This window comes from Echinops telfairi, unplaced genomic scaffold, assembly GCF_000313985.2.
Source record: "Echinops telfairi isolate 266 unplaced genomic scaffold, ASM31398v2 ScPeMD7_7458;HRSCAF=8496, whole genome shotgun sequence".
NCBI classification, from domain to species: Eukaryota; Metazoa; Chordata; class Mammalia; order Afrosoricida; family Tenrecidae; genus Echinops; species Echinops telfairi.
The window spans coordinates 38943652-38957774 of NW_022111358.1; the positions used below are offsets into that span (position 1 = coordinate 38943652).

The following is a 14123-nucleotide window of genomic DNA, read 5'->3' on the forward strand; positions in this document are numbered from 1 at the left end:
ATTAAAAAAAAGAAAAGCGTCCATTTTGTTTCTCACTTGTAGACTGAGGTGCAAAGACTGAGTGCTTCACTCATCTTAGTCTGTTTTCAAATGTCTTTCAATACTATAGGATCTCTTGGGAATACCAAACTCATCAGTGATGAATATATTAAGTGGCTTAAGGGCTACTGTGAAGCATTTTTCTACGGCTTGACAGTAAAACTCCTGGAACCCATCCCTGTTTCAGCAACAAGATGTTCCTTTAGAGTCAATGATAACACCCAAAACCTACAAATCCATGCTGGTGAGTCCAACAGTTTTACAGTTTTGAGTGGAGTAAGGGAAACAAATATATGTGTGTGTATATATAGTCACATATGTAGACATTCATATACATGTATACATACATAAAGTATTATATACACAAATGCATTTCTTTTCAAACAGGGGACATCCTGAAGTTCTTAAAATGGAAAAAACCCGAAAATGCTTTCTGTGTCGTGGGGATCACCATGATCGATCTTTACCCAAGAGACTCCTGGAATTTTGTCTTTGGACAAGCCTCCTTGACAGACGGTATGCTTCTTTCCATTATGTTTTTAAAATCATACCCTATTGTATTTTTGGTGAAAATTGACACAGCAAGTTTTACACCCCCAACACTCTCAGGAAGTGTCCCTAAGCAGACAGAGGCTGCCCCTTTTCCACTTCTCTTCTTCCCGCCTGAGTTTACTCTTTCTTTCTCTGTCCTCATCCCCCAGGACCTAGGACAAGTTCAATGCCAGACAGGACAAAGAACTAAGGGTTATCCAATAGCCTTCCAAGAAGTGCTGGGGGCGCGGTGGGCAAGCTCTCAGCTGTTACCAGAAAGGTCGGGGTGGGGTGGGGGGGTCAACCATACCCACAGCTCGGTGGGAGAAAAGACCTGCGGTCTCACCTCTCATATAGCTTGCAGCCCTCTGGAGCAGGGCTGCTCAGCAGCAGCAGAGTTGACAGTCCGTCTGTCCGTTACCCTAGTCTCGGGGTGTGGGTAGGAGGAGGCAGATGCTTCTGCCTTCTACATGGCCTCCTCTGTTAGCCACTCATGGGCAAGGTCCTTAACGGAGCTGCTCCTTCCCATCTATTCCTTCAGATTTGAGCTTTCATTTATACATGTCCATGTAGACCCTGTAAAAGGAGCCCTAGTGGCACAGTGGGTTATACATTGGGCTGCTAACCACAGGATCAGTGGTTCGAAACCACCAGCTACTCTTCAGGAAAAAGATGAGGTTTTCTACTCGCATACACAGTTACAGTCTCAGAAACCCACAAGGGCAGTTCTACCCTGCCCTATAGCATCGGTTGAGTCAGAATCGACTTGTTGGCAGTGAGTTTTGTTTTTGATGTTGTACAGACCCTGTCCACATAGTTACTCTGAGACTTGGGTCCCAGCCACCTTCCTGAGGTCTATGGTGCAAGCCACCTTTTAAAAAATTTTTTAAATCATTTTATTGGGGGCTTGTACAGCTCTTACCACAATCCATGTATACATCCATGAGCCACCTTTTTTTCCCCTTCCTTGGAAGCTCTCCCCTTCTATTACTAACGTAGCAGAGATGCAAACACTAGAAATAATCTCAAAACAATTTATTCCTTTATTCAGATATTTAAAATGGCCTACTATGCATTTGAGTAGATCAGAAAACATCCCTGGTCCCCCCCTTTGAAAATAAGTATCTTAAATATTGCGTGCTGTAAAAAAGATGTCATAAAAAAGCAGGAGGAACCTGCCCTCACACAGATGGGATCTTACCATACATGGCCTTGTTCTCCCCACGTTTGCTGAAGCTGGCACTTTAAAACAGAGAAAGACTTCATTTCTAAAGACACTGATCTCCTTGTCGTGGGACTGTGTGAAGAAGACAGTCTTCTTGCCCCGGCTGTGCAGTTGGTGCCTGTCCAGCCTTGTGTGGCCAGGGGATGCCACTTATGATGCAGGCAGGTGGCATCATCTCCCCCTCTCCACCAGACCACTGTCTCTCCCTCTGTCTCAAACATTGGCCAGCATTTTCCATAGGAGGGCTAAGGAGCCTTCTTGGTTGTTCAAGTTGGCATGGACAGACTAACTCTTAACTTCATTTGTACACAACTTTCTTACAAATAGCAACAGCAAAAAAAGCACGTGTTCATTACTTTCCAATAGCAACTGAGAGCCAAGCTCCAGGCAAGCGGCGCTGTAAGGAGGTTGAGTTGTACACCAGTGCCCTGCTGCGTGGATGAGTTGTGCATCAGATCTTCTTCTCCACGTGCACAGAGATGATTGGACTTCGTCTAAATGCATGTAGCCCAGCAAGTCAATTAGAGGGTATTTCTGCTGGGCACTGGATACCAGCTCCAGCAGAGAGGTGGGAGAGGGGAAGGGCATCTTGGGTCTAGAGGCCAGCGTAAAAGCGCACAAGGGCTGTTTCTGGGAGCTGGGCATTGTGACACTTTCCCAGACATCTCTTCCCTGAGCTTGAGGCTGGTTTGCAGAGGCACTGTTACATGGTGGGAGGCAAGCAGTGCTGTTTGTGTTTCTAAGCCTCTGGGTAATGGAATCCTGGGCAGCCTCGCTCCTGGATTGAGCAGTGTTTATGGGGACACACAGTGGAATGTAGCCTTGTGTGTACACACATGGGACCCATTGACGCTTCTCTCTCATTTTAAGTGCAAAGTGTATTTTTTTTTAATCTACAAAGATGTTTTTCACATCAGTAGCAGAAAAAGGTAGAAATGAAGTGGAAAAAATAGATTTATGACAACATGACCATGATAAAAAAGGGACTGACAATTTGGAAGTTGGCATCAGCAAATGCCGTCAGGTGCCATGGAGTCAGTTCTGACCCATGGTGACCCTGTGTAGAACAGAACCAAACACTGCGCAGTCCTGTGTCGTCCCCATATTTGTTCTGTCGCCTGAGCCCATGGTTGCAGCCACTGTCAGCCCGTTTCTTGGAGGGCCCGCCTCTTCTCCTTTGCCCAGCCACTTTACCCAGCATGCTGTCCTTCTCCAGGGACTGGTTGCTCCTTACTACGTGTCCAAAGCACGTGAGACCGAGTCCTGCCATTCATGGCTCTAAGGAGCACTTTGGCATTAATTCTTCCAACACAGGTCCGTTTGTCCTTTGAGCAGTCCATGGTCCTTCCAACAGTCTTCTCCAGCACCGCCGTCCAAATGTGTATATTCTTCAGTCTCCCTTATTCAGTGTCCAACTTTCACATGAATGTAAGACAATGGAGAAAGAATACCATGGCTCAAGGTAGTGTCCTTGCCTTTCCGCACTCTACGGAGGTCGAATGCAGCAGAGTGACCTAATGCAACAGGTCTTTTGATCTCTTGAGTGCTGCTTCCATGAACGTTGATTGTGGACTCGAGCCTACTTGTCAAAATCCTTGACAACTTCGGCCTTCGCTCCGCTTACCCTGATGTTTATCTGTTGGTCCTATTGTTAGGATTTGGGTATTCTTTTTTTGCTTTTTGTACAATTGCTTTTACAAAGTCAACAAAAATAGAATGTCCCCAGGGGAGGTCTGGGACAACATCACCTTAGACAGTGACACTTATGAATGCGTAATGTGACAATGAGGAAAGGGCCAAGTGAGAAACCGCAGCTGGGAACTCTCTCACACAGCTGAGGTGAGAACACAGGAGAGAGGCCCCTCTGGGTTGTTGAATTGATATCTCGACTTCCTGTGTGAATTTCACCCAGTCCAAGAGCTCATGCCCAGGTGGGACCCTCCTGAGAGTAAAGGCTGAAGTTGGAATTTCAAAATCTTGAGTAAAAGGTAAAAACTTGGCAAAGTGTCTCACTTCAAACCATAATCTATATATTTCCACAACCCTCATGTGTCACTTCTGGGTGCACAAAGCAGCGCCCAACCCCCAGGAATATGCTTCCGAAGGGAAGGTCCAGCCTCTACTTGCCCTTGGACTAACTCCGTTTTGGCAGGCGTTTCTCTTCTACTTTTCCAAACTGGACACTGGTAGACATTTCAGCTATGACCTGCTCACAGCCTTCCTGGTGACTGCTGCAGGTCCTTAGTCAAGGTGACAGATGTTCCCACAGCGCGTGAAGGACAGGCACTGATCAGTGACCTTGTTGCAGTCTGACAGGGTGATGTCAGTTAAGGAGTGTATTAGTCTAGGTACTTTGGAGAAACAAATCCACAGCAACTCACGTATAAGAGAGAGTTTTATGCAAAGAAAACGTGCATCACGAAAACATCCCAACCCAATGCTGCCCAAGCCCACAAGTCCAACATTGACCCATACCCAACACCAGTCCACAAAGTCCTTCACCTCACAAAACAGAGGCAATAATGCCGACTGCAGGAGGAAAGCTGAGTCAGTGAACGTGTAAGCATCTCAGCACTGGCAGGGGTCTCCACATGGCTGCTCCAGCACCCAGGGCTGCATCGGGATAGATCCATGTGGCTTCTCCTTGGGGATGTCTTGTAGGAAATCCATCTTGCAAGCTGAAGCAGGGAACTGCTAAGGCAGCTGCACCTGATGCAACCATCACAAAACAAGAGACCCGAGAACTAGAAAGGCGAGGCTTCACCACCCATTTATCCCTCCGCCTTTCAACCAGCACCACATGTGATTATCAGCCAGGCTGGCACAATTAACTAACTCAAGGAGTCTCTGGTGGTGGTGCCCACGGCAGTGAGCAGGTTGGTGGACTGGTCAGTGATGTGGGTACAGTAGCTGGGGAGCAGGGGTAGGTGGCGGATGATGAGCCACAGAGAGGCACCGTGATGTCCAGCACCTTGAGTTGCAGCTCCAAGTGTGCCAGAGCTTGGTCTGATTGTTCATTGGACTCGGCCTGTTATCCATGGGATGGGACAGTAGGTGCCATATCTGGGCGTCCTTGAGTCCTTCCACCCACTGGACATCCAGGGTCCAGAGCATTGGGCAGCTGGAGCTGCACAGGGCCGAGACTACGATCCAGGAGCAGCCAGACAGCACCAGGTCTTAAAGCCCAGGAGGCTGGTTGATAAGCCAGCTCTGCTGTTTCTTGGAGCTATTGGTCCAGCTAAGGTCCAGAGAGACGGGCCGGCGCCGGATGACTCAGGGGTGTGATAGACTTGCAGTGGTTCAGGTTGATGCAGGTCCACAACCGCTTATCACAGCACCAGTGGTTCCATGTCCTACAGACCCACATGCAGGAGCACAGGTAGCTGAAAACAGCCATTCACACCTCCCTGTGCGTGACGTGGGCTGCCCCGTCATCTGGGGTCAATAAGTCAGGTGGGGTGCTGATGGGGGGCAGCTGGGTCACGTGCCGCTCCATCTGGATGCAGTTGGGCAGGGACATGGAGAGCAGTGGCCAGGAGGTACCTCGGGCTGGTTCTGCAGGCCGGAGCCCAGCTGGTGCTGCAGCTCCTGGGGGGTGGGGTGAGGGGGTGTTGAGGGGGGTGTTGCCATTGAGGCCCTTGCTGAAGCAGTGGGGTCGCTCACAGAAACCTAGGGGCTACTTGGGCTCCTCGTTCTTGCTCTCGGGCTCAGATTTAATGGGCTGGTGGTTCCCGTTGGCCAGGCTGCTCTCCGTCTTCTGGAGCTCCTGGTTCAACTCTTGGTTCAGCTCCTTGCTGGGGAGATGCTGTTTCCAGCGGGTCTTCACCTTCTCCTCCGTGCTGGGCCCAGCCGTGGGTGAGCTGGAGTGAGAGTGGTCGATCTCCCTGGACTTGGGGGGAGGGGGGTCGCCTCAGGCAGGTTATCCTGCTTGAAGTGCTGTATCAGCTTGTTGGCCAGAGTTATCCACATTCTTCCAGGACTGCCGCTTTTTCCTGAAAAGTGTATCTTCTTGGCCAGGTTTTAGCTGCTGCTGGAAGTGAGACTGGATCTCCACTAGGGGCTGAGCTGCTGCCTAGAGGGGGCCTCGGTGGAAGGTGGGAGGAGGAACTGGGACACGTAGGAAGGTTCCTTTACGTTCACTCAGCTCCAGGGGCTTCTCATACTTCTGCTTCCTCCTCGGGTGCATATCGTCTGACTTCCGGCACAGGCTGCTGTCTGGGGGAAGGGGGGCCCTTCTTGGGGTGCTCATCTGTCCTGCACCTGGGTACCTTCTCACACTCACTGCTCTGGCCGGCTCCGGGCCCTCCTTGTTGTCGCTGTCCATCTTCTGCCCTTGAGCAGGGAGCCGGGCAGCTTTAAGGCATACGTGAAACCGGGGCCACACTTTTGCTTGTAGGCTTTCCTTCGGGCATACCTAGCAGTTTGTAGGCTCTTCGTTGACCACCCCCTCTGACTCCTTAATCTTAAGGCATCCGGGGTGAATGATTCCATTGCAGATGTAGCCCTCCATGAGGGTGAGATTGAACTTGACTTCCTCCTCCTCCACCGAGTCTTCCTTCCCGGCCTTGCCATGCACTGCCGCGTGATACAGCTCTACTTCATCCACCCAGGGCACCTGAACTTCTTCATGCCCTTGTAGAAGTGGCAGTCCCTGCACTCCATCTGCAGGCAGGCCTCGCCCTGGTGACATTTTGTCCAGCGCCAGCAAGCTCCTGCCATGGTCCGGTTGGCAGCCAACTTGACGGCAAAGCCTGGGTCCAGCTTGCCCTTGGGCCAACCCACTGCCCGATTCATAGTCCCTGTCCCTAGTGTTCACGGATATGGCCATGGCTCATGGCGGGGCCTGGCCCCAGCACGCTGACACGGCTGAGCGCCACCTCAGCAGCCCCTGCCACCAACCTGCACCCTGGCTCGGGCTCACTCGGTCCTGCGGCCATGTGGACCTTGGGTCTTCTTTACATGGAGTTGTAGTCCACACTGAAGGCTGCAATCCTTGATCTTCATCAGCAAGTGCTTCACGTCCTCCTCACTTTGCGCAAGCAAGGTTGTGTCATCTGCGTACTTCAGGTTGTTAATCAGCCTTCCTCTTCAACAAATAGAACTCCAAAAGAGAAGGTTAACACGACCTCCGATGGAGATGAAGTCTTCTAGCTCAGTGGTGCTCAACCTTTCTGATGCTGCAACCGTTCTGTACAGCTCCTCATGTGGTGGTGACCCCCAACCATACAGTTATTCTCGTTGCTAGTTCATCACTGTCATTTTGCTACTGTGATGAACCGGGCGACCCCTGTGAAAGGGTCATTCAGTCCCCAAAGGAGTTGCGCTCCACAGGTTAAGAACCGCTGTTCTAGTTCCTTGTGTGGCCAGTCTATGCGTGACTTCATTGCCTTCGATGCCTTGATGACTAGGGACCCATTTCCATGGCCTCCAGGTCATGGGACGCTTGATCAGTCTTGTCAAAGTCACTTCTGTTAATAGCAGCTCTTCCAGAGGCTGTTTTCCATCCATTCCGTTTCCAGTTAGCAACCTACTCTGTCGTGCTTTGACAACAAACTTGCTGTCCTCAGAATCAATGGTGAGTTTAACCCACCCTTTTTGGACTTTTTGCTTGTTGCATTGTGAGGGCCCTCAGTTCTGCTGTTTGATTTGTCTATCATCCAGGAATGCTCTCACTTGCATTCAGTGGGCTGCCAGCTCCCCACTAAGCCCCACGGCCAGCCGTGCACCACGTCCCCCATCGTGGCTGCAGCTGCCCTCATCAACTCTTGGAATGTGTTCTCCAACCCCAGCCAAAGTCCTGTCCCATCGGTCCCTGGAACTCATCTTGGATTTTCCACCAAGATCAGCGACTTCCGCAGTCCCTGCAGTCTTCAGTCTCAAGGCTTTTCTGAAAGTTCTCTTTAACCCCCTAGGGAGTTAGGAGTCAGGGCCATCTAGCCAGACTCAGCAAGCTCTGAGAGGAGCAGTCAAAAACCCTGGGTTCTGATTTAGGCCACTCTGTGCGGTGGAATCCAGCTGCCCCACGGGGTTTTGAGGGTACATCTTCCCAGAAGCAGGCTGGGTAGCTTTCTCCTGCGGAACTGTTGGTGTTTGTCACTGGTGGGTTCGAACTGCCAGCCCCTTCAGGTAGCAGCTGAGTGTTTAGCCGCTGGGCCACCAGGGATCCTAAGTTGGTTTCCCCGTCCACTAATGGGTCAGCGAGAGGAAGCCTGCCCTCAGACCTAATAGCCCTTGCTTTCGTATCCAGTGCCCTGCTTGGCACATAGACCCCAAGTCTAGTAAGTGCCTTTGTACCCACAGGAGGTGGCCAGACCTCGTCATTAAGCAGCGTGGTGCAAGTGGTCTTTCTTGGTCCTCTAAAGCAGTGTTTTTCCAACAGGCCCATTAGTGGATTAGGCAGGGCACAAGCAGCAATTGGAAAAGGAACTAGAGTATGTGTGTATGTGTGTGTTTAAGAACATTTAGTTATACATAGTGTTAAGTTATACAAAGAAGATTCTGATATATTTTTAGATGTATATTCACTCTGTAAAGGGGTTTTGTGAATCTGAAACAGACTAACGAAATAATATTTAACCTGTACTGTGTACAAGAGTTACAGCCTTGGAAACTTACAGAGGCAGTTCTACCCTGCCCTGTGCTGTGCTATGAATTGGAATTGACTCGATGGCAGTGAGTTTGGTTTTTGGTTTGTAATTACAATTAAAGGAGCCCTGGTGGTGTTAGGAGATAGGCGTTGCCCTGTGAGCACTACGTTAGCGCTTCACCACCAGAGATGAGGCTGTTTGCCCCCTTGAAGATTTGCAGTCTTGGAAACCCTGTGTAGAGTGGCAATGAGTTAGAGTGGATGGTACTGGGTGGGACGTGCAATTAGGAGCTCTGGTGGCACAGTGGACTAAGGCTTGGGCTTCTAAACAGAAAGGCTGGCAGTTCGAACCTACCATATCCTTGGGAGAAAGATGAGGTGTCTGCTCCCGTAAAGAGCGCAGCTTTGGACACCCTGTGCAGCAGGTTCTCCTCTGGTCTGAGGGTCACTATGAGTCAGAATCAACTCAATGGCAGTGGGTTTGGCTGGCTTGGCTTGGGTATGTGAGTGTACTGATATTTGCTAGTTGGTTTCCTTTGTTAAGTCTTCTAAGTGGACTTTATGGCCCACCGGCTAGTCGCCACCAGCCTATGAGAAGCCTTGCTCCCCTGCAGCTTCTCCTTGAATAGTGACGCGGTCTCGCATCAGACTTATTCTGATAGGCTCCCTGAAAGCAGAGAGCACTGAGCTCACCCCAGAACTGCTGTCGTCAGAGACCCTGGCGATGGGGCCCAGAGCCCTGCATTTTGCCCTGATTGTTGTTAGGCACTGTCGTGTCAGCTCCAACTCACAGCGACCCGATGGACCAACGCACCAAACCCTGCCTGAGCTTGCGCCGTCCTGACAGTTGTTTTTGGCTTGAGCCTGTTGTCGTGGCCCCTGTGTCAGTCACCTTGAGCACCTTCCTCTTTTTCACTGCCCCATTACTTTACCAAGCATGCTGTCCTTTTGCAGGGACCGGGCTCTCCTGACAATGTGTCCAAAGGATGTGAGACAAAGTCTCGCCAGGCTTGCCTCCAAGGAGCATTCTGGCAGGACTTCTTCCCAGACAGATGTGTTTATTCTTCGGACAGTCCATGGTTCTCCCCAACTAGGGTGTTACTTTGAGGACTAAGATGTGTCTGACCCACGCCATAGGATTTTCAGTCACTTCACATGCATGTGAAAGTTGGACAAAGAAGAAGAATTGATGCATTTGAATGATGGCGCTGGCAAGAATCTTGAAAATACCATGCCCAGGAAGTTCTCAGCCTCCATTTCTTCATTCACAAAATGAGGTAGTACCACACCCTCAGAGTTGCAATGGTGATTAAGATCATGCGTGTAAGGTTGCACACATCATTTATGGCACTTGCTGAGAGCTTGATAAGTGTGTTAGGCCGGGTGCTCTGGAGAAGCAAAACCAGTGATACGTACAAATGTGTGAGAGAACTGTATGTCCAGAAGTAATCTACAGGATTACTATGGTCAGCTTCTAGCAAGAAGGTATCCTAGCCCAGTCCAGTTCAAGTCCATGGGTCCCATACTAGCTGGACCCCTCTTCAGACTTGCGTAGCCAAACGCCGATGATGCAGAAGGATGAACCAGGATGCAGGGAAATCACAGGTTGGCCGTGTGTATCCAAGGCCAGTGAGGAGTCAGCGGATAACAGCTCCCACGGCTGGGTGACCTATGTGTGGTCATGGTCACCTCTGGTGGCAGACACAGCATCCCAGCCAGAAGAAGGTGAAAAGCAGAGAGAGGGAGTCTCTCTTATAAAAAGTCTCACACCCCCAAGAAGGCATCAGGTTGTGACCTGATTGATAGGTTGGACCCACCCATAGACTTTCACACAGGATCAAGTTGACATAAATCTAATTACCTCAGCCAGCTTTTCAAATCACTACTAAGCAAGGGTAAGAGGGGTTATTATAAAGAGCCCCCTAAGATGGGCCCAGAAATGGAACATTATACGCCGAGGCAGTATAACGGCGCTCTCTCCCTCCACTGATCCCCGCTGTCTCATGGTTTCTTGTCTTCTGGATCGCCGCTTCTTTGACTCCTGTGCGGTGCTCTCCTCGTACTTCCATCTGCCTGCGGTTTCCCCTGGCCCTGGCCCTGCTAGGTTATCTTCCATGGTTGCAGCCATGGTGCCAGTCCATCTTGTTGAGCGCCTTCCTTTCTTTCACTGTCCTGCCACTTTACCAAGCATGAAGCCCCGCCCCTCATCTAGCTAAATGTTTTCCTGTTTCTTGGTACCAATCTCCAAGTCAGTTTTTGATTGGCCCACCTCGCCTTTTAAAATCAGCTACATACATTGTAGCTCATTGGTCATATGTATACATAGATTAAATGTCTTGAGGGGGTAGGGCCACCTGGGCCAAAATAACATCTCCAAGACACGAGGGCCAGTGGGCAGGCCAGTCCAAAGCCTCATGCTGCTAAGCATGAAACCAGGGTGGTGGTCCCGCCCCCTGGAGGCGCCGAGTCATACCCGTGTGGTGTGCGTGTGATTATCCTCTGCCGCTCCGTTTGGGTCATTTGATTTGGATCTGTGAGAAAAACAAAACCCCCAGTCCCTGGACTGGCTGATTTCTGAAGGACTTGCCCTCAATCCTTTGAGTGCTTCAGGCTGGGGCAGAAGAAAGGAGATCTGATGGGGAGATGGGGGACCCAAGCCCAGGCCACTGTGCCCACCTGCAACCCAGATGCCCTCACTGACCGCCGCCCCCATACCCACCCCCTTGCCCCGGAAGCCACGGTCTCATTCCCCGCGCTTTTCCCTGGCTCTGCAGGTGTGGGGATATTCAGCTTCGCCAGGTACAGCAATGACTTTTACAGCGAGTGCTTCAAAGGCAAAGGGCAGAAGCCAGTGGTATCTTCCTCCAGCGACTATTCGGTATTTGACAACTACTGTGTTCCTGAGATCACTGGTGTTTTGCTGCTTCGCTCCTGTAAGGTGAGTTGTTTACAAAGTGCAGCAAGGGCATGGTGGATTGGTTGGTTGGTTTTTAAAGAGACCTTCATCCCCCTACCTTGTGTGTAAACAGACCTTAATATTCTAAATGCGCTTTCTGATTTGCATACTTTTGATGGTTGCTGTACCGAAAGAATGCAAACAGGGTTCAGATGGAAACCTTGCTGGTGAAATGTAGACTGCCCAGTTCTCGGGGGAGATCATTATAAGTGCATCCGCTTAACACCTGCTGTTTTGTTAAGCACCCTGATGACATTGTGGGTTACCACAAGGTCGGCAGTTCCAATCCACCATTTGCTCCACAGGAGAAAGCTGAGGCCTTCTGCCCCTGTACAGAGTTGTTGTTTCAGAAACCCAACGGGCGGTCCTACTGTGAATCACACTCGACGGCAGTGAGTTTGGTTGGTGGTGGTTGCTTACTGCCAGGCCTTGTGCCGCCAAGTGAGACAGCTTGAAAGCATGTCTAGTGGGAGAGACAGACAGTCAGGCAGACAGCTAAGTACAACAGGCTCGCCAAAAGTAAGGTGACCAGCTTTTTTTTTTTTTTTCATCTACAACTAATTTTATTTAGAATAGAGATCATATTTTTGCAACAGATTATAATTTTTTTTCAATGTGGAGGTTAATTTTTCTTTCTAATCAATTTATTGGGGCTCATACAATTCATCACAATACATAGATCAATTGTGTAAGGTGACCAGCTTTTAACATTGGTAAAGCGGGACACCATTGATAAAACTAATATCCTGACGAAATAGCTACATGGCAGCCCAAAACCGTCTACCCTAGCTTGTCGTGCATTCTTTCCAAAAATTGGGATTTTTTAAAACACAGCAGGACACAGGAAAAATTGTTAAAAATCGGGACTGGCCCGCCAAAAGTGGGAAGTCTGGTCACCTTAGCCAAAAGCACCCGGGTCGTGGCTCCGAGGCAGGCCGCTCAGGAGTGTTGCAGGGTGAGTGGACGCACACCTGCTCTGAGCACGAGGCCACACGCACAGGGAGCAGCTGCTGCCCATCAGGTGGGCTGGAAGGGCGGAGGAGCCAGGTCAGCTGCCCCTCTCCCCCACCCTCGGGCCTGCTGAAGCCGGTCAGTGGACCAGGGAACATTGAATCTGAACCTGACACACTACCATAGCCCCATACTCTCCCAGAAAACCCCAGGGCTCGCCTCCATTGCCTTGGCTGCTCCTGCGCTGATGGGTTGCAGTCGGGACCTGAGGTCATTTCTGTGGTCCATTTGTGAGGCAGCCACCAAACCCACGGCCATCTAATGGATTCCGACTCAGAGCCACCCTGGTTGGGTTTCCCAGACGAAATCTCTGCTGGAGCAGGTAGCCTCCTCTTTCTCCCATTGCTTGGCTGATGAGTTTGTTCTGCCGACCTTGAATTTTACAGCTGGTGCTTCACCCACAGCAGCACCAAGGCTCCCTGTGGGCAGCCTCTTTCAGTGAAGGCTCAGACGGGGGGCTTCCCAGCTACCTCTGCCTCCTCTGGATCCACCGAGCTCAGCATCACAGGGCTGCGGGAGGGGCCGCCAGCCTCTCAGGGAGAGGGAGCCCACCTCCTTCCTCTCAGGTGCTTCTGCCTCCCCGGGGAGGTCCCAGACAGCAGCAGGGCCTCAGAAGTCATTCCCTTGCCTGCCCTCTGGGAGGCCTGTCTCCCAGTGTTTCTCTGCCCTTCCGGCCACAGACATAGTTCTCACCAGGATGGCGTGGGGGCGTTTTAGGTGATTCCTCTTAGAAGGATGTTTCTTTCAAAGTGTGTTCCATCGGCTCCTGCATCAGCATCCCTTGGCGTGCCTATTAGGCCTGCAGTTAGTTGGAGACCCCTCCACCCCCAGTCCGACTGAGTCAGTGCATCTGGGGAGGTCCCAGTATCTGAATTGTCCCAAGTAGCCCACCGGTCTTGATGTCATTCGCAACCAGGAGCCTCTGCTTCCAAGCACACCTGGTCACATTTGGAGACATTTTCAGTTGTCACCACTGGTGGAGCGGAGGAGCTGTGTGCTGGCATGGCATGAGTAGAGGCCAAGGATGCGGCTTCAACATTCTTGAGTGTCCGAGACAGCCCCTCATTGCAAAGATCAATGCCACCCAGTACAGCAGGGCGCTGAGGTCCAGGGAAAAGCATTCAGGAAGAAAAGGAAGGAAGGCGGTAAGGCATTTAGGGCAACATGGGCAGACTTGCAGGTTCGGAGGTGGTGCTGACGGGGCTTGTGGGCAAAGCAAGAACCCGAGGGCTGTGTAACTTGATTCTCATGCTGGTGTATAAAGCCCCACCTGCTTGTCTCGCAGACTTTGACCCACGAGATCGGACACATCTTTGGAATGCGACACTGCCAGTGGCTCTCTTGCCTGATGCAAGGCTCCAACCACCTGGAGGAAGCTGACCGGCGCCCCCCACACCTCTGTCCCATCTGCTTGCGCAAGCTGCAGAGCGCCATTGGCTTCCACATCGCCGACAGATACCACGTAAGGGCGGGGCCTGGGGAGGGAAGTGGCTGTCTGAGGCCCATCTGGGGAGCTGTCGTCTGGCAGGAGAAACGGTGCAGTGATAGCAGGAAGCTGGGGTTGAAAGATATGCAAAGAAATGCCTCCTTATACACTCGGTCCCACCTGCCTGCCGGTGCCTCCCGGCACCTCCACTGAGAACCGCAGTTGCAGCAGCCGTGCACTCACCCGGTCAGGGCAGACCTGTCCCCAGAGAACAGAATGATGCCCTTCTCTAGCTTAACTCTGCGTGGGTGGGTGATGTGCCATTCCCGCTATGGGACCAGGGCATGCT

General features: G+C 51.2%; 1 protein-coding gene and 1 pseudogene across 1 annotated transcript in view; one reads left to right on the plus strand and one right to left on the minus strand.

Moving 5' to 3' along the window:
- Positions 1-109: 109 nt before the first annotated feature.
- Positions 110-14123, plus strand: part of LOC105979193 (archaemetzincin-2) — a 15049-nt gene continuing 1035 nt past the window's right edge. The window contains exons 1-5 of the mRNA XM_045299838.1: positions 110-283; positions 427-555; positions 11156-11319; positions 11643-11729; positions 13634-13810. Of these exons, the coding sequence (XP_045155773.1) occupies positions 492-555; positions 11156-11319; positions 11643-11729; positions 13634-13810 (492 nt within the window). The 5' untranslated portion in view covers positions 110-283; positions 427-491. The remainder of the gene's footprint in view (positions 284-426; positions 556-11155; positions 11320-11642; positions 11730-13633; positions 13811-14123) is intronic.
- LOC101645108 lies at positions 3930-6623 on the minus strand (annotated as a pseudogene).